This window comes from Crassostrea angulata, chromosome 7 (genome assembly GCF_025612915.1).
Source record: "Crassostrea angulata isolate pt1a10 chromosome 7, ASM2561291v2, whole genome shotgun sequence".
Lineage (NCBI taxonomy): Eukaryota > Metazoa > Mollusca > Bivalvia > Ostreida > Ostreidae > Magallana > Magallana angulata.
Window position 1 is genome coordinate 7,770,679 of NC_069117.1, and position 17,665 is coordinate 7,788,343.

At 33.5% G+C, this 17,665-nt stretch overlaps 3 protein-coding genes across 4 annotated transcripts; 2 read left to right on the forward strand and 1 right to left on the reverse strand.

Annotated features, from left to right (window-relative positions):
• The first annotated feature begins 2,042 nt into the window (after positions 1–2,042).
• LOC128155582 (uncharacterized) lies at positions 2,043–8,488 on the forward strand. The gene is made up of 7 exons (XM_052817358.1): positions 2,043–2,277; positions 5,060–5,739; positions 5,854–5,994; positions 6,178–6,380; positions 6,523–6,648; positions 7,042–7,210; positions 7,495–8,488. The coding sequence occupies exons 1-7, from the start codon at positions 2,225–2,227 to the stop codon at positions 7,731–7,733; spliced, it is 1,611 nt and encodes a 536-aa protein (XP_052673318.1). The 5' UTR covers positions 2,043–2,224; the 3' UTR covers positions 7,734–8,488.
• A 147-nt stretch (positions 8,489–8,635) lies between these two features.
• Positions 8,636–11,891, reverse strand: LOC128155583 (prefoldin subunit 2-like). Its single transcript, XM_052817359.1, has 3 exons — positions 11,733–11,891; positions 9,445–9,568; positions 8,636–9,357 (listed from the first exon to the last, which is right to left on the reverse strand). The coding sequence occupies exons 1-3, from the start codon at positions 11,852–11,854 to the stop codon at positions 9,187–9,189; spliced, it is 417 nt and encodes a 138-aa protein (XP_052673319.1). The 5' UTR covers positions 11,855–11,891; the 3' UTR covers positions 8,636–9,186.
• Positions 11,892–12,035: 144 nt separating this feature from the next.
• On the forward strand, positions 12,036–17,541 carry LOC128155581 (otolith matrix protein OMM-64-like). 2 transcript variants are annotated; one of them, XM_052817354.1, is made up of 13 exons: positions 12,036–12,179; positions 12,727–12,808; positions 12,945–13,129; positions 13,385–13,540; positions 13,679–13,820; positions 14,323–14,396; positions 14,753–14,880; positions 15,005–15,237; positions 15,539–15,685; positions 16,048–16,608; positions 16,777–17,086; positions 17,206–17,296; positions 17,442–17,541. In XM_052817354.1, exons 1-13 carry the CDS (start codon positions 12,145–12,147, stop codon positions 17,482–17,484), a joined length of 2,187 nt encoding a protein of 728 aa, XP_052673314.1. In that variant the 5' UTR covers positions 12,036–12,144; the 3' UTR covers positions 17,485–17,541. The 2 variants fall into 2 exon arrangements, with proteins under 2 accessions (XP_052673314.1, XP_052673315.1); XM_052817355.1 differs by having other exon boundaries at positions 16,051–16,608.
• The last annotated feature ends 124 nt before the right edge of the window (positions 17,542–17,665 follow it).

Below are 17,665 nucleotides of genomic sequence, written 5' to 3' on the forward strand. Positions count from 1 at the left end.
CCTGTAAACACGTTAAATTAGAACAATTTTAACTAGAGCTTGGACTTTGGGTAGTTGGTGTCAAACAGCATTGTGACGTAGGCCTGTCTATTTCATTGTAGGCCAACCAGCCATTGCTCTTTGAAATCAACAAGATTTTTCTGGCTTTTGAGCTATGACTACGCAATCGGTGTATATTTCACTTGAAACCAGCGTCATTTTAAGGTCTTTGATGTATAACGACAACATGTTGTACCTAATAAATGAATGGTCCGATATTCTTAATCATGAAATCATTTTAAAGGTGTTATCAAAAAAAAAATACTCCACCAAAGGAATTTTCAAAATTTTAATTATGCTGGTCCAACTAATTACACCTTGAATTTTGCATTGAAGTATATGGGAAATGTATGAAATAAAATGAATCAATTACCGCATATATTTTGACAAAATTAAAATTTTCCTTTTTCCAGCAAGGGGAGATAACTCTTTAGGTTTAGGTTGCAAAATGACCGGCTCCTTATATGTTGTCTGTCATGTGAATTTGTTTCATTTTACTTTGATAGTTATCTAGCAATACATATTTAACTATTTTAAAATGATTCAAAATTGTTCAACATCCCTTCATTATACATTAAATACCTTAACTTGTTTTGACGCAAGAAATAGATAGCTACATCCAACCGAAAGTCCAAGGTCTTGTTAAAAAGGTTCTATTATAAATTTTCACTTTTTCGCGCGTTAATCTTTATTTAAGTTTAATTGCAACTGCACATTTTGACGCTAACCAAGAATAACTTTGTTACGCTTTCAAGCATTGATGATATCTATAAACACGATTAAATGTGCAATAAGGCAATTCTTGACGAATCAGAAATCACACGTACCCACTGGCGGATTTAAGGGGGGGCGTGGAGGGCGCACGCCCCCCCTAAAATTTTCAAAGTATGCATGACTGTAATTGATTTGATAAATTTTACATAGAAAAGTTAGCATTTTGTGTTTCACTTTATTTATAATTATGCCTGACTCAATATTACACCTCATTGATACACTAGCTGTGCTATGCTGACTGTAATTCTGCTGCTCTATAAACATCTAATCCTAATGCATGTTGACAGGTTCTGATTACAAACCAATTAAACTGTGTTTTAAACAAGCAGTGTTGGTCATTTTATTATGGTGGCTGCATCAATTTCCCCAGGGTCCTGAACTTGGGGCTTCGACCAAGAATCGACTGGAAATCCCAGCAGTTTTGTTTCAAGTGTAGACTGCGCTGTCATTTCCATATTGCGATGCAAGCAGAAATTTCTGAATAACTGTATATTTTTTGAATTTTTTTCTAGGTAAAAAGACTATTTTAATATAAGAATATTGAAGATTTGATGCATCAGATATTTCTAACAGCTAGGGGGTCTGATACCGTAACGTCATTAGAATGTTGTAACTTTGATAACCTGGTTAATTTTGGGAGTTCATAAATGCCTAAAATATTTTGTTTTTAATCCAATACATGTATTAGGTATAAGTAACAATATGTGTCAAATTGTTATATACTTTTGTGTAAAGTGTACGTAACTGAAAAAATACCACTATTTTTAGCCTGGTTTTACCTTCAAAATACACGAAAACCCAGGAGCTTCCGGGGCCTTCGCCCCCTGGGCCCCCATCAGGGCTTTGCCCTGGACCCACGGGGGGGGGGGGGGGGGGGGCTCAAGGCGGCCCCCAGACCCCCTGCCTCAATAATTTTATCCACGCCCCCCCCCCTAACTACAAATCCTGTATCCGCCCCTGGTACCACAGACTATAACCTATTTGCAGCTTTTGGAAATTGATTTGGTGTGTGCTTTGATAGTAAAACTTTACATTGTAAATGATGGTTAGAGTTTGGTTCACTTTGCAAAAGTATGAGCATTTATCTGAGGTGTCTACGACGGACAAGGTGTTCCTGTTAACGCTACATGGAATTGTGATTTCTCAGTCGCATTACTGCTGATAAAAGATATTAATTTTAAAACAATTTTTAATATATAATAACACGGGCAAAGCTAGCTGATCTAGCTATATAATTTTGTCGAAAAAAGATAATCGGGTTCGTGAAATTTGAAGTCAAAACCGAAAGTAGAACGTGTTATGCGTGATTTATCAGAGTCGTGCTGTACACAATCATGCAAACAACAATGTAATGCAGGCAACTGGAATTTAGTATTAATAACATATCAAGGTCTACAGCTTAATTTAAACGATGGTTTTGGTAAGGATTTTACAACTGTCGCTTATATTCTGGTTTATAACAAGGTAAGTGAATTGTATGGAACGCCTCAACTGCCTTATGTAGATAATCTTCATTATATGATGATACTTCAACATTACATGCTGATACTTTAACATTACATGATGGTACTTTAACATTGCGTGCTGATACTTCAACATTACATGCTGATACTTTAACATTACTTGATGGTACTTTAACATTACATGCTGATATTTCAACATTACATGCTGATACTAATTAACATTACATGCTGATACTTTAACATTACATGATGGTACTTTAACATTACGTGCTGATACTTCAACATTACATGCTGATACTTTAACATTACATGCTGATACTTTAACATTACATGATGGTACTTTAACATTACATGCTGATACTTCAACATTACATGCTGATACTTTAACATTACATGATGGTACTTTAACATTACATGCTGATACTTCAACATTACATGCTGATACTTTAACATTACATGATGGTACTTTAACATTACATGCTGATACTTCAACATTACATGCTGATACTTTAACATTACATGCTGATACTTCATTATTTGATGGTACTTCACTATGCGGTAGTTCTAAAAATAGGGTTAGGGAAGCGTCTCCTAGGGAACGAAATACGCTAAAACTCAGAACACGTAGATGCCTGTAAAGATTTTAACACTGGGCTGTTTCTCTGTTTCAGAGATTGATCAGATTGGACTAAGGTCCACTAAAACTTGTTTAGATCGAGATACTCAACAAATGCTACTATTTGATTAAGTGTTGTCTTTTAAATGGGTCATTTTAAATTTTAAAGAATGGTTGCATTGAGTTCATTGGGGCTCAGCGCATAAAAATCAGGGGGTGCCAAAAGTCCTTCAGGAATTTTGGTCTAAAAATGTGCATTCAGAACCCAATCTTTTGGCGCTTAGTCAGAGCGAAGAGCTAATTTTTTTTTAAAAAGCACCTAAACAAATACTTCTGTCATTCATGTTACATGTAGATTGGACTTATGGGGATTAATGGGTTCTTCCTGGAGATCCACGTGAAGGAGTGGGCAATAAAAGCACTGATTTGTTCAACAGTACAGTTACTGCTAAAATCAGATTCAACAGCAATGCAATGCTTTATCCTTTGCATGATCTTATAAGTTGCATGTGTGGTTGTCGTTTGCCTTAATACATTGCACCAAAACAAATCGTATGTTTCGACAATATTTTTATTCAGTAGAGATCCTCTCTCATGAGCTGTAGTGTATTGTGTACTTCTTCAGTTCCAGCCTTTTTTTTTTCCTTTTTTTTTTTTGTTTACACATAAGTCCACCTACACCATATTTCAGACATATTTCATACATTTCAAGATTCTACATATTGTAATATCTTATTAATCTAAAGGAAATAGATTATCCGTGTAGTGTGAAAACGTGTTTTCTTGCAAAAAAAAATATAGATAAATAAAATTGCAGTAAATGAAAAGAGAAAAAGGGAGATATAGAAGATTAAAAAAACACAATAGAAAATGGGGTACATGTATCAAAATATTTGTTCACAAGTCAATATAATTAAAAAAAGAGAGAATAGTTTAAGCAAACACATATCTCATAAAACTTGTTATAATTTCCCACAAATTGTTTGCGAGTGGTTTTCATAATCTGAGTATCTACAGTTTTTCAATAACATATATTTTTCAAGCAGAATCCTGTTTTTTATTATTTGTAGTTTCAGCTTTTTGACATGATCCAAACTAGACTCAGTGGATCTTAGTCCTATATGATCAATCTCTAAAACAGAGAAACAGCCCAATGTTAAAACTTCCCTATTTTTAGAACCACCGCATAGTGAAGTACCATCATATAATGAAGTATCAGCATGTAATGTTAAAGTATCAGCACGTAATGTTAAAGTACCATCACGTAATGTTAAAGTATCAGCATGTAATGTTAAGATTATCAGCATGTAATGTTAAAGTATCAGCACGTAATGTTAAAGTACCATCACGTTATGTTGAAGTATCAGCATGTAATGTTAAGGTACCATCATGTAATGTTGAAGTATCAGCACGTAATGTTAAAGTACCATCATGTAATGTTGAAATATCAGTATGCAATGTTGAAGTACCATCATGTAATGTTGAAGTATCATCATATTATGAAGATTACCTACATGAGGCAGTTGAGGCGTTCCATAGTATTATGTATAACTATATCAACATTCATTATAATACAGTGTCAATATACAATATACGAGTAAAGTTTACATGTGTATGACTATTCTGGATGTTTCAGAGTTCATTACAATGGTGTGTTTGTGTTGAAAAACATAATTATCTTGCATGTTGACATAATTATTTTGCATGTTGCATGTTGACACAATTTATCTTGCATGTAGGGGCAGAAATATGCCACCATAAAAAACATTCATTACACGATTTCTCAAAAATATGCACGGCAAGGGTACGAATTATAAGAATTTCTGCCATTTTGACAATTAACCAAAGGCAGAGATTTCACGGGTTTTATATTTTGTTTACACACATTTCGTGATGCATATGAACATTGATAAAAAATGAAGACGGTGGGGGAAATCAATTAAACAATAAAGTTCGTTTTATCGTTATATCGGGGTATAAGAAATGTACACGGTGCTTAACAACCAGTCATAGTGGATATACCGGGTATGTATATTATCATTTCAGTCTTTTCAGTAATGAATTTAATTTTTCATTTTTTTTTTATTATTTGTCTATCTGAAGTATGAACTATCAATAATTAATACGTATTGTTTATTGATTAACAATCTAATATCTATTTTCCTAGTGTGCTTGGGGGATCGGTTTGCGGTATCAGACAACTTTTTCCATCCTATCCTCTAAGATATGACAAAGTGTGTGGTTTAAACGACATTGAACAACTTGGTGACATACAAGAAACTATTGAACAACCGCAAAAGCTCAGCAAACATTGCGAGTCAACACCTGCAGAATTTGAAAAAACATTACTAAATATAGAAAATCAAATCCTTCAGGTAAAAATCCATCATGCTGATGAGCTCAATAAAGTTCATGAGAATTACCAAAAGTTGATCGAACAAGTAGATAAAAGACTGGACTCATTTAAAAGGGGCGTTGATGAATTGCAATCAAAAAACTCGAAATTGAATGGAAAACTGAACTCATTTGAAAGGAACGTTATTTCGCTAGAATCACACCACTCGACATTGAACGATATACTGGACTCTACAACAAAGGATGTTGCTGCCCTTAAATTGGGAACCTCAAAATTAACTAAAGACCTCGGGTCTATCAAAAGAGATTTACTATTGCTACAGTCGAACTATTCAACGATGAAAGAAACACTTGTCTCTCTCGGAAGGGATGTTATGTTGCTGAAATCAGAAAATTCATCTTTAAATGAAGGACTAGTGTCTCTTAAAGGATATATAAATTCACTCCAATCAGAACACTCAGCATTGAAAGAAAACTTCACGAGGCAATCAGGTGACTAAACAGATTTCATTTTTAGAATGAAGTCTTAGCTGTTTTGTCTACTCTAGATAGATATGCAATATTAAATTGATCAATGATAATGAAAGCTGGGGTTTCTTTTGGTAGGGAGTAGTTGGTATCATATTGAACAACTAAACAAGAGTCACCATGAGATGCAAAGAAATCAGTCCGAAATCCAAACTAAATACGAGAAGGAGAGATTAGAAGCGAGTGAACAGTTCGCCAAAATGCAGAAGAAAATAGAAAGTGAGATATGGTATTTCTTTTGACCCAATACTTGACTTTTTATAAACTCCTGAATTAGTTTTCAAGTAAAATATGTTTAGAAAGGATGGACACGTAGTAGATATCTAAATTTTATTAAAACCATTGAATTTCTCTTCAGATGAAAGATTATTCTTTGGTTGCTTATCTTATGAAACTTTTCAGATGGAGAAATGATCTTCGTTGTGCTGTCGTTTGCTTTCGCTTTCTGGGTTGCCTTCAGTAAAATGAAACCCGTTAATCTAACAAATCCAACAACAGAGAAGACATCCGTACTTCAAAGCAAAGCCGTACAAACAGAACCTGCGGTAGACAGTTTTAATGAGACAACTAGCATTGCATACTCTAAAAAGTCCAACATATCTATGGTAATAATGCAAAATATAATTATAAAGATGCTTTGTTATTAATTGTGTGTATAGTATATTAAATCATGCTCATCTAAAGATGAGTTGTTAACTAAAGTATAAACTTTATTGCAAATATTAATGTATCTCAATTTTGATACAGGTTCGCCAGAGAAAGTCCATGGAGAACAGTATCGGTGTCGTGAGTTTTAGCAGGAGCGGAAGTGACGTCCATAAAGAACTAATTGAGTCTGTTAGGTCTTTAACGAAGTTATCTGTGAAGATACCTGTAAGGAAATACTTATAATAAGGATTATCACTTGTTTTTATTTAAAATTATCCTTGGATCAGTATGTTGAATGAAGTTAAGAGAAGATTTAATAATAGAATGATTACATTAACTAGGTATTTTTTTATTGAGGCATCTAGCTCTTCAGTGTCGATGTAATAAGAATTTACTGAGAAGTATATCATTGGAATATATGTAATAGACAATGTTAGGGGGCAAGAGGGTCAACAAATTAACAATCGGAGCTGCTTTAAACTATACAGAATAATGTTTATCTAATTTTAGTAAGATTTCATCAAATAAAAAAAAAATCGAAAAGTTTACTCAGTATCACTGTGACTTTAAGAATGTTTCGTTGAAATTTTTATGATCTTTTGATAAACATGATTGCAGATTTGTCATTCTGTGGTCACACAAGCCGAGGATATCTGTAAAATTCCTCCATCAAAAATAGTTTTTGTTTTTGTTGATGCCAACAAACGTCATATAATACTGGAAGACCCGGATCAAGAAATCGGCGGTTTCCGGGGACAAACAGTTGACTCAATCCAAGAAATGGGCTGTAAATATCTATAATAACAATTCTATTCTCCTTTTTCCTCAATGTTTGGCTTGTAACGAAACTTATGTACCTAAAAGTTAATGCAATAAGCTGCACAATTCTGCAGAAGAAATATAATATACATTACAATAATGTATTTTCAAATGTCAAAGTGCATTGTACATTCTTTCAAGAGTGTAAACATCACATCAAAGAAAAAAACTTAATGTTTAACATGTTCGTAATGTTTACAACTTTGTTCCGGAATGCTGTCACCAGTACTTGCTCACGACATTGTATTTCAGGTGATGTGTTTGTGGTGTATGTCAGAGATAAAGCTTTAGACGACGGTTCCTTGTATCACCCTAGACTAACGTCCATACAACGTCACCACACACTGACGTCACTGAGTGATACAAATCGAGTCCTCAGTCTTAACACGACTTTCTCTGAATATCAGAGAGACTTTTTAGTAAAAGAACTTCAAAATGCTTTTAATTGTTCTAAAACCGGTATTGTGCAACAATATTTTATAATGCCATGACAGTTTTGAAATGATTGGATTCTTATTTCCATAACTTTGGTGGGTGTTTTCCCTGAAGGATTATTTGCATTCATGCATTAGATCACAAGTTATTATATATCCGTATATAGTTCACATTGTGTCATGCGCGGATCTACTAGGGTAGGGGTGGAGTTGTAAGGTCTGATCTAGACCACTACCCCTCCCCCATCCTAGATCCACGCCTGAATGATTGTTAATTTCTAGGCTTTTATTTTCATTGATTGGTCAGATTTATTTTCCTGATTATTACTAACTTAACTATAGGCGAGTATATAATGATGTGATTAACCAACTAGTATATATCGTCGATTTCAAATGTACAAATGTTACACAATTGCAGTTAGATCGCAGATTTAACAGTTTTGTGTAATATGCAATACACAATGTATCTGAAGATTTTTTTTAACACTATGTTGATTTGACACACTAATTTATTATTTGATGGATCTACATGTACCAAATATCTTTTTTGAAATTTGATTTCACAATTTTTAAAAAGACTGTTATAAACTCTCAATTAACTTGGGGAAAAATTGGTAGTGAAGGTACACATGTACACTGTATCCTGGGGTCTAAAATTTGGTATCAATCAATGCATAATATATTGAAGGAATAAATGTCAAAGGGAGTCAAGAATTCTTTGTAATTTTTTTAGATAAGACATTATAAATGAAAATGACAACCTTTACTTGTTGAATTCATTATTTGTTGATATGCATCTTTGCTAGCCAAGGGTTTCTGATCAGCACTGCTCCTCAGTACCCCATGAGATCAGAAAACCTTGGCTAGCGAGATGGTTGATATGCTGCCAATAAATGATTTCAATTCTTGGTCTGTGATGAACATTTGAAAAACTATTGATTTTTCAGTATTAAAACAGATCTTTTAAGAATAGTGTTTATTTATTCTACAGTATCTGCACATTGCTCATTCAAAAAAAACCAATATATTTAATGTACAAGCAAATATCAAATCATCAGTTTTCTAATTTTACCTAACTTGTGTATGCAAAATAACAAAATTATATGATAAGTATCAGAACATTTTTTAAAGAGAATAATTATAAATGATTCCCAATTTTAAAGATGATTTTGAACACATATCTAAAACAGTTTGCAATGAATAAAAGGGAGAAAACTATACATATCAAAGCAACCTTATTTTGGACAAAGTGGCCTTAAAATTTCCTTGCATGTAATTAAGATTTAGATAAGACAAGTATTGTAACTCGCATAATTTACATGAGTTCATGAAGTGTTATTTTGGGACATAATAGCCAGGATCTCAATGTTACTTCACAGATGTAGAACATGCTCAATGTTCACACAAACACTGGAGTCTGTAAGTTTGAACAGTTATGCAACAATGCATAAATAATAGAACATGTTTCATCAAATGAATGTCAGCACTTGAGCAGAGTAACGCCCCTTTGCTAACTCTCCTTGGCCACCAGCACACCTCCAGTTTTCACATCTTTGCTGGATTTCTCCATATCCTTGGATTCTTCTCCTTTAATCTTTAAATTATGCCTCTCTCGGTATTTGTTAATTTCATTACCTTTAGTTTCTAGTTGTTTTGTTAATGTCTCTACTAGTTTGTTCATCTGAAAAAGAAAACATAATATGCTGCATCCTAAAAATAATATGTCCAAGAAGACAAAAATCAGAACCAAGTGGAAAAACATTTTTACTTGTTCTTTGTTGTTCACTAAAGCTGGAAGTACGTCTTTGACTGTTCTCTCAACCAGAACTCCTCCAACCATTCGAAAGCATTTCCTTTCAGGTGCTACATCTTTTAGAGTTTCAATCACTAATCTATTAGAAAAAAAATCATTAACATGGTCATATTCATACTGTAATAAGACTGCTACCCAAAGAGGGGGAAAAATCCTGCTTCTGGGACAGTTGGGTATGGGGGTATGTAGTTGCAGAATAATTCAGTTACTTCAAGTAAGCAAAAATAAATGAACATAGATCAAGTTTTAAATTGATAATAAATTTATTAACAAATAATGTAGATGAGAAACTGGTACCTTCAGATAAAGAAAACAATGAAAATGCTATAAAGTTTACTTTAGATTTAAAATAAGAATAATGAGAATAACAAGTTTTATTATAATTAAGGTTGGGCTCGAAATTCAAAATACTACTAAAGTATGACTCCTAATCTGAAGACTTAAAAATAAACTTCTAAGGAAAAAAAAATTAGTTTTATTGAACAGTGCCTTATCAAAGACAAAGTCACAAAAGTTTAATTTATTAAGTATTTTACATTGAATTATTCCTAGTTTAGTTAATTGTTAATGAAACTTATGATTTTTAATATAATAAACAAATGATATAAGATGAGTTTTATCACAATACAATGTACGACATTATTGTATGTTTGATTTTACAAACAATTTGTTATTTAAAACTATAAATCAGAATTGCCTACGACCATATCATTACAATGTCCTATTTAGTAACTTGAAACATGACAATTTAAAATATTAAATAAAATCAATCTCTTTAAGACAAAATCAAGTTAAATATTTCAACTTTCTGGATGCATTTGATTGGTATCGGGTTTGTTTGCCCAAGTCCGTTCACCAAAAGTCCAATTATTGTTCGTTCTATTAATCATTTGCCCTAAACCTTGTTTGCTACACCAAAACCTCGTCCATAATTAAACCACATTATCAGATCTTAATATAAAAATTGTAATTTCAATCTCTGTCTACTTTTTGAACAATAAATCATATTTTACTTTTATCTCAAATTGCTTTACTTCCAATAACTATTTCTTATATTTTATTATTTTCATTTCTTTAAAAAGACATACCGGTAATTGGTATTATTGTTAGATTTTAAAGCCGTGAATTATAGATAACTGTCTTGCTGTTTTATGATTTGCTTGATGTTTTTAAACATTTAAAGAAATTGAAACATTAATTGGCCCTGTTTGAGGGTCAGCTGAGCAGCGGATTAAATAGCACCTATTCTGTTGTGAAAAAATTTATATACCCGAACACAACACAATGAACACAATCCATTGATCGTTAACTGAGATATATCCGCTGATGGAACATGAAACTGTATCAAACTACTGTGAACCATAAATTTACAATTATAATTCACATTAAGTCATTGTAACGTTATCAGGTCAGCAAATTGGTTGGTATTTTTATCTTTAAGGTACAACAATATTAATTCTGTTTTAAAATAAGGCGAACGGACCTTGGGCGAAAGGAATTAAGGGCAAACGACGTCAACGGCGAATGCATTTTATGGCAAACGAACATACATTCCAATTGATTTTAAACCCTTTATATAACACTTGAGCACAAAAATTGTTGTGTGACAATCAAATGGGTTCAATATCAGGCTAGAGCCAGAAAGCTCAAAGGGTAGAGCACCTGTCAAAAGAATCTGGGGGCCTGGGTTGGAAATCCAGGTCTGGGCCATCAGTATTTCTTCCATCTTGTTACACTGTCATTTGGTGTCATGCCTACCCCTAGAAATGACAGTTAACTTCTGCCAGGGAAAAGAGTATGGGGATATGTCTTTGAGGGCAAAGATCATTAAGGGGGGGGAATGTGACAGTCATACCAGTCCAAGCAACGGGTCAGATAGCTAAGTTGGTAGAGCACCTGACTAGAGACTCTGGGGGACAGACTGAAATCAAGGTCTAGTCCGTCATTATTTCCCCATCCTGTTACAGTTGTATAGAAATTTGATATAGAATGTCAAACAGACTAAGATAAAAATATCAGAAATATCATATTCATTATGATTACTGAATTTCTATTACATTGAGATAAAATCATTTAGTGTAAACCTGTTCAACCGAAAATCAACTCTTACTTTAGTAAAACTATGATCTGCTCATAAGGCATGTCTCACTCATGCCCAAACAACGTGGTTTCCAATACACACAGAAAACATCATTATTTTGACGCGACCTTAAGCACATATTAATGATAGTAGAAAAACTTACTCGTGCTCTTTCATATCCATTTCTAATTCCGATATTTTTGAAGCTAGTGCCCTTTGTTGCTGCCTCAGTTCCTGAAAACCAGCAACAATTTGCTCCTTCGATTTGTTAATGGAGTTCGCCATTTTAGTAAACGGTACGGCATATTAATTTCACAAAATGAAAAACGTAAAAGATAATATATTTCAAAACTTAAAAATGATTTTGAATCTTTGAAATAAAATAAATATATAACTGAATTTATTTTATAAATAAAAATGTTGATAAAATTGTTTAATAAGCCTTGAATAAAAAAACAAAATTGTTTTCGTTTTTTTAGTTGTCTTCGCAATCAGATTGTTTAAAAATGGCGGAAAAGGTTGAATTGTGAAAAATGTGACACACCGATTTCCTTGCTTTTGACGATATTCAGATAATGGTTTTAGAATCCAAGACAACGAAGGTTCCAAGGTTTGTAAAGATCACGTTTTAGTTATATCATATTTGTTTATTTTCTTAAAACCATTTAAAATTAAGCTTTGCATCCTGAACATGCTGAAACATGACATAGTTTGTCAGCTGAGAAACCAACACATGAAACAAACGCTGAAAAATGAGTTTTGTGTGTTTACACGAATAATTTTCTATTAAGAAGGCAATTCAACAATATGATCAACACTTCACACAATGTTTGATATTATACCAGTAGAAATTGTGCATATATATCAAGATATGGCAAAAATTCAAAGATTTCATCATTTACATGAGCATCTTTATACATTTCTTGTGAGATTTATCATGGGAAAATCTACAGTTTTCTGGTACTTTTCACATCCTTGCATTGCAAATTCTGCTTTGTAGAATTTAACAGGATAAAAATGTAATTTACTGTATCAAAATACAATGTACGAAATTATTGGTATGCTAAAATGAAACCATGTCTTAAAAGATTCAGTTATATATTGTTGTGTATTTGTAATTTTTTTTTTAAATTTTAAGTGTTGCATATTTGTTTTAGGGACCCATTTGCAGTGAAACCTTTACCTAAAGCATATTATCATCCAAGTAAACATAAGAATCTATCAAAAACACAGAAAAAGGTATTATGCTGGCACAGTATTATCTTAGTATCAGTGCTTTTGTCAACATTTCATAGTTGTAAATATGTAGCTTGAAGTATAGAATAATTTTCATATTGACTTGTCTTCTTTTATCACTACGCCACTTTTGTAACAGACAAAAATATTGGGCAACCCTGCAGCAGAAGACTGCAAAGAGGAGAGTCAACCCAGGGGTCCTGAAGATGAACTCTTTTTGAGGGGAGGTAATCGCTACCTAGCGAAGACCCCACCTCCTGAAGACAATGCTTCATCCAAATTTGATGAGTCCTGGCCAAGCAGTGAGAGGCCGTCTTCTGTGGGGTATAATTATAGCTATAAACATTTACAGACACTGCATTTATTTTACAATAAATCTAGATCTTTCATTGATTCTTAAATTTGTAAACTGATATATTAACTGAATGTGTAAAAAATGGGCCAAATTTAGTCAAATATATGTACAGTGTTCCTAAATTTCATAGAACTTGCATTTAGGACTAAAATGTTGATGATGAATTTACAAACATAATTTAAGCCAACATTAAACAGGGCTAAGGGGCATTTGTCTCATTACAGGTTAACAGCCACTGATGACAAAAGTCCATACTCTCTCCAGACAATGTTAGATTTGTATGGAAGGAAGAGAGACTATTCTGACATAAAACAAACTCTGTCTTTCACAGAGACTGACCAGAAGGAAGTATCTGGTGGAGAAGCATCCACACTGCAGAGGTAAGTATTCTTTTCTCTTGGTAAATGAACTCAACATGTCAAAGGTTTTATCATAAAGATTCATTTACGGTGTAGTTTAATACCAAAGAACTGTTCCGTTGATGGTTTTGGTCACTTTATGTTTGATGACTGTTTTAGGTACATAGAGAGGTTCCGTAGAGGAGAACCAATGAGTCGAGAGGATAGACAGCGACAAACAAAGGCCAGCTCTAGGGACTTTTGGTGGATTGACCCAGCAAGCCGAGAAAGTGAGGCAGTTAAAAAGCTGCCTGTCAGAAAGGTGTGTACGTTTGATTAAATATCAATCATTAATTCATTTACATGTTTCCTCAGATTTCTCCAACAGTAATAATTTCATCCTCAAAATTCTTCAATACTGTATACAGGGATATTTTTGCTACTGTTTTATTTTTCCCTCTTTTGCCTTCCTTTTCAGTGAGCTAATTTAAGACTGGGCGAATTCAAAACTTTTTTTAAAATAACAATCATTAGTATCTATTTCTAACTGTGTCTGGGGAAATTCAAGATGGAGTGAAACCGTTTGCAAGTGTAGAAGAGCAAAAGAAGCATGGGGAGAAAATAACCTTATATACAGTATTCCTTCAGTAAAGGTCAAGAGTTAATCAGTGAATACAATTATTTAGATGTGCTTGTTTTAAATTTTCTAGAGAAACAAACACTTTTTCAGCAATTAATAAAGGAGGCAAACTTGAAAGAAGGTTACTTTAAAATACATTATATGCATGGTATTAATTGATTTGTTTTATTAATCAATAAATTAGGCAGCTGAGAGATCCCCTCCTGATGATATAACCCAGAGGTTGCAAGAACGAGCAGACAAATTATTGGAACGGAGGTAAGAGAAAAATAAATTCTTTGAGGACTGTATAGGGTCATATCCACAAGTAGGTACACTATACATGTAACATGAATTATATCAACGATATGGCAATTAAGTCATGTGAATAATTTATAGAATTAGTGAAAGTCAATTTGTTTATTTAAATCAAACAACCCCTGTGACAAGTTATCCATGTTAACAGTGAATTATTGAACAATTAGCAACAGTAATTTGATGAAAATTTCATTTTAATAAAAGTTATGATTGTTTAGCATTTTGATATGATATTGTTTGTACTGAATGTGTCCTTTGGATAAGACATTTTTATACACGTACATGAATTGTTATTGATATATATACATTTCTATCAGTGTGAGTACAGTTGCGTCCTCAGACCCTATTGTCAGTACAGATGGACTTGGTAGTTCCCTCGATGGAAGTGCATCTATATCAAGCTTTGAAGAACAGCCTTACCGACCAGTATTTGCCAAAAATTTAGGTATGTTTAATTTTACTGCCCATAAGAAAATACTTATTCTGAGATCTTATATAGATCTTTATTTCAAATGAAATTCTGCATTAGATAATATTAAATAAAATGTAAATGAAAATTATACACTCAGAAAATGGGCCTTCTCAAACAAGATATCCAAATTTGGACCGTGGGTATGCACCTTATTCTCACCCTCCTGATACTTCAAACTTCCACCCCCGGGTGTCAAGGCCTGGACGCCCAGAGGACGACATTCTCCACCAGTGGAGAGTCAAGCGTCGGCTAGAATCTGCTAGAGATGTAGCTGAACACACACCAGCCAATAAAAACTCTTTTGGTTTTCTGTCAAAGCAACCTGACCAGGTAAAGATACTGAACATTTCTTGATTTCTTTGTCATCGTTTCAAGTTGTTATGAAAAACGTTAAGAGACATTATTTTTTTTATCATAAACTTAAAATTGTTAGATGAAATGGAACATATTAGGTTTGTTTCATTATTTTTACAAATTTTAAATTGCAGTTTGATTTTTTCAAAAAAGAAGTGATATTCTTTAAACTTGTCAAATAGCATATGTCAAAAAATTTTCTCAACTGACTCTCAACCCAAATCCTGACAAGTCATTTAAAGGAAATAAAAAATAAGATGGCTTGTGTTATGTTCAGGAGGTGTTGGATGCAAAGTTATCAGAATTCAAGGAGCGACTATCAGGAAAGAGAACTCCTACAGAACCACACCGGCTGACTGGGAATGTGAGGTTCACACCTGTGCCAAATAAAAACCTGACCAAAAACACAAATACTGAAAATATGGTACATGTTTTATTGGATTTTAATTTATAACATCTACCTCTGTCAAAAAAGAAGAAATATAGAAAAAGTTAATCATTTTCGGATAAACGTAGACAAGGCTTAAGTCTTAAATAATGATAAAGTGTCCGAGATGAATTCTCCTATTTCCTTAGAGACTGTATGGAATCAGATCTGGGATTGTGTTTTATATAATAGGTGCATATAACTTACCGTACACATTTAGATGTACATGTGACTGTGTTGTTGTGCTAAAGCCCCTGTGATAGGGTGACTGTTGTATTAAATATGAAGTAAGTTAAAGTGACATTGCACAATTATTTACCCATATTTCTAGCATTAAGTTTGTTTATAATGCATTGCAGCAGGAATTTGAGCAGAGAGACACTGATTCTCTACCAACCATAGCAAGCCCCACCCTTGGGAGGCGTGGCAAACATACAGGGGTGGAGCCTCATTTACATCTCATGTGTGATCTTCTTCCTTGTGGGCATTCACAGCAGTTCTTAGAAAAAACTTTAAAGTCACACACAGATGAAAAGTCTGATCAGGATTCAAAACAGTCAAAAGGTTGTGAAAACTCAAGAACAGTGAATGGTAGGGATAAGAGTGATTCTGATTCTGCTAAGGAAAAGACAGAGACAGGGAGGTATAGATACTTACAAGCAGAAAGGCCTCATGATGATGAGGGGGCAGTCAAAACTTCTAGCAAGCAAAGTGATACTGAAAATGATGAGGACCATATTAACAAAAGGAAACTGAAAGAAAGCAGAGAACAGGAAAGTTCAAGTGATAAGTCAGATTCTAAAGAATCGAGTAAAAGAAAGAAGAGTCCACGTGATGAAGAGGATAGTGTTCCAAAACCAAGAGAGTGCCACAGTCCATCAATGAAAAAGTTTGAAAGTGTGAACACAGCTATTGGACAGGTAGAACTTTAACTACATGGGTCAGATTCCCTTAAATAAGATATGAAATATGACTTGATTTACATGTATGTCTTGATTTATCAAAGTACAGAACCTTAACAAAATTTTGTTTTGGGATCTGCGAAATGCTATAAATGGCTAATATCAACAAGATTTCTTTTGTTGCAGGTTATCAAGGACCGACTGTTTACTTCCTCACTGAGTACAGTCATTGACAGTGTGGATATCAGTGGGGTGGATCCTAACAGACAGAGTGTGGAGTTCACAGAATCCACCCGAATTACTCCCCATGATCCCTGCCCTCAATCAGAGTTATCTCCTCCTGATCCCAAACCCCCTAAAGGATTATCTGCCCATGATTCAAAGCTGAGAGACAAAAAATCAGAGACCAGAAAAGAGAGACCAGCAAAAATAGTGAAATCTGAATCAGACCGCAGGAAAGCAGAGAGGGTAGCGAATGTAACAGAGTTAGAAAATGGTGAGTGGAGAATGTGGCATAATAAATCAAACAGCTGAATGAATATAACCATTTGCTTTTGTTGTGATATGCTTTTGAAGATTTTAATGATGTTCACAATTGATTTGTGATTTTTGTAGAGGATAGCTATGAATCTGATGGAGAATTCCCTGAGGATCAGTTGTTACAGATTCTTAGAGCACAGCGGTCAAGCTATGAAGAAAAACTAGGGTATGTAAAACTAAATATAGAGTATAGCTTGTTTTATCCTGGTTTTTATTTATATCTGAAAGTATAGATATTTAATTATTTCACAGAATTTCTCTTGTATTATTTTTGTTTTTATAGTAATTTCTGTTTATGGTTTCCTTTTCAGACACATTGACAAACTGCTGGCAGAGTTATCTCCCATTTCATAGTACTGCATGTATATATTAGTATAACTACTACTGTAATAAATATGTATATATTTTTAACTGTGTTGCTTTTCCTTACTGATTGAATACTTACCTGCGTCTTCATTAGTTACCTCAAGTGAATCAGGTAAAAGTAATGTGTAACAAAGAATTAATTTGAGCAAGAAACTGGACTCTCTTCAGA

What these genes read in the sequence shown, in the direction of transcription:
- LOC128155582 (XM_052817358.1), top strand. Translation starts at nt 2,225, where the DNA reads ATGGTTTTGGTAAGGATTTTACAACTGTCGCTTATATTCTGGTTTATA. An exon ending in AAAAGTCCAACATATCTATG is followed by an intron (nt 6,381 to 6,522) that starts GTAATAATGCAA and finishes ATTTTGATACAG; the next exon opens with GTTCGCCAGAGAAAGTCCAT. An exon ending in AGTTATCTGTGAAGATACCT is followed by an intron (nt 6,649 to 7,041) that starts GTAAGGAAATAC and finishes ACATGATTGCAG; the next exon opens with ATTTGTCATTCTGTGGTCAC.
- LOC128155583 (XM_052817359.1), bottom strand. Translation starts at nt 11,854, where the DNA reads ATGGCGAACTCCATTAACAAATCGAAGGAGCAAATTGTTGCTGGTTTT. An exon ending in ATGGATATGAAAGAGCACGA is followed by an intron (nt 9,569 to 11,732) that starts GTAAGTTTTTCT and finishes TTTTTCTAATAG; the next exon opens with ATTAGTGATTGAAACTCTAA. An exon ending in TAGTGAACAACAAAGAACAA is followed by an intron (nt 9,358 to 9,444) that starts GTAAAAATGTTT and finishes TTTCTTTTTCAG; the next exon opens with ATGAACAAACTAGTAGAGAC.
- LOC128155581 (XM_052817354.1), top strand. Translation starts at nt 12,145, where the DNA reads ATGGTTTTAGAATCCAAGACAACGAAGGTTCCAAG. An exon ending in ACACAAATACTGAAAATATG is followed by an intron (nt 15,686 to 16,047) that starts GTACATGTTTTA and finishes AATGCATTGCAG; the next exon opens with CAGGAATTTGAGCAGAGAGA. An exon ending in AGCTATGAAGAAAAACTAGG is followed by an intron (nt 17,297 to 17,441) that starts GTATGTAAAACT and finishes TTTCCTTTTCAG; the next exon opens with ACACATTGACAAACTGCTGG.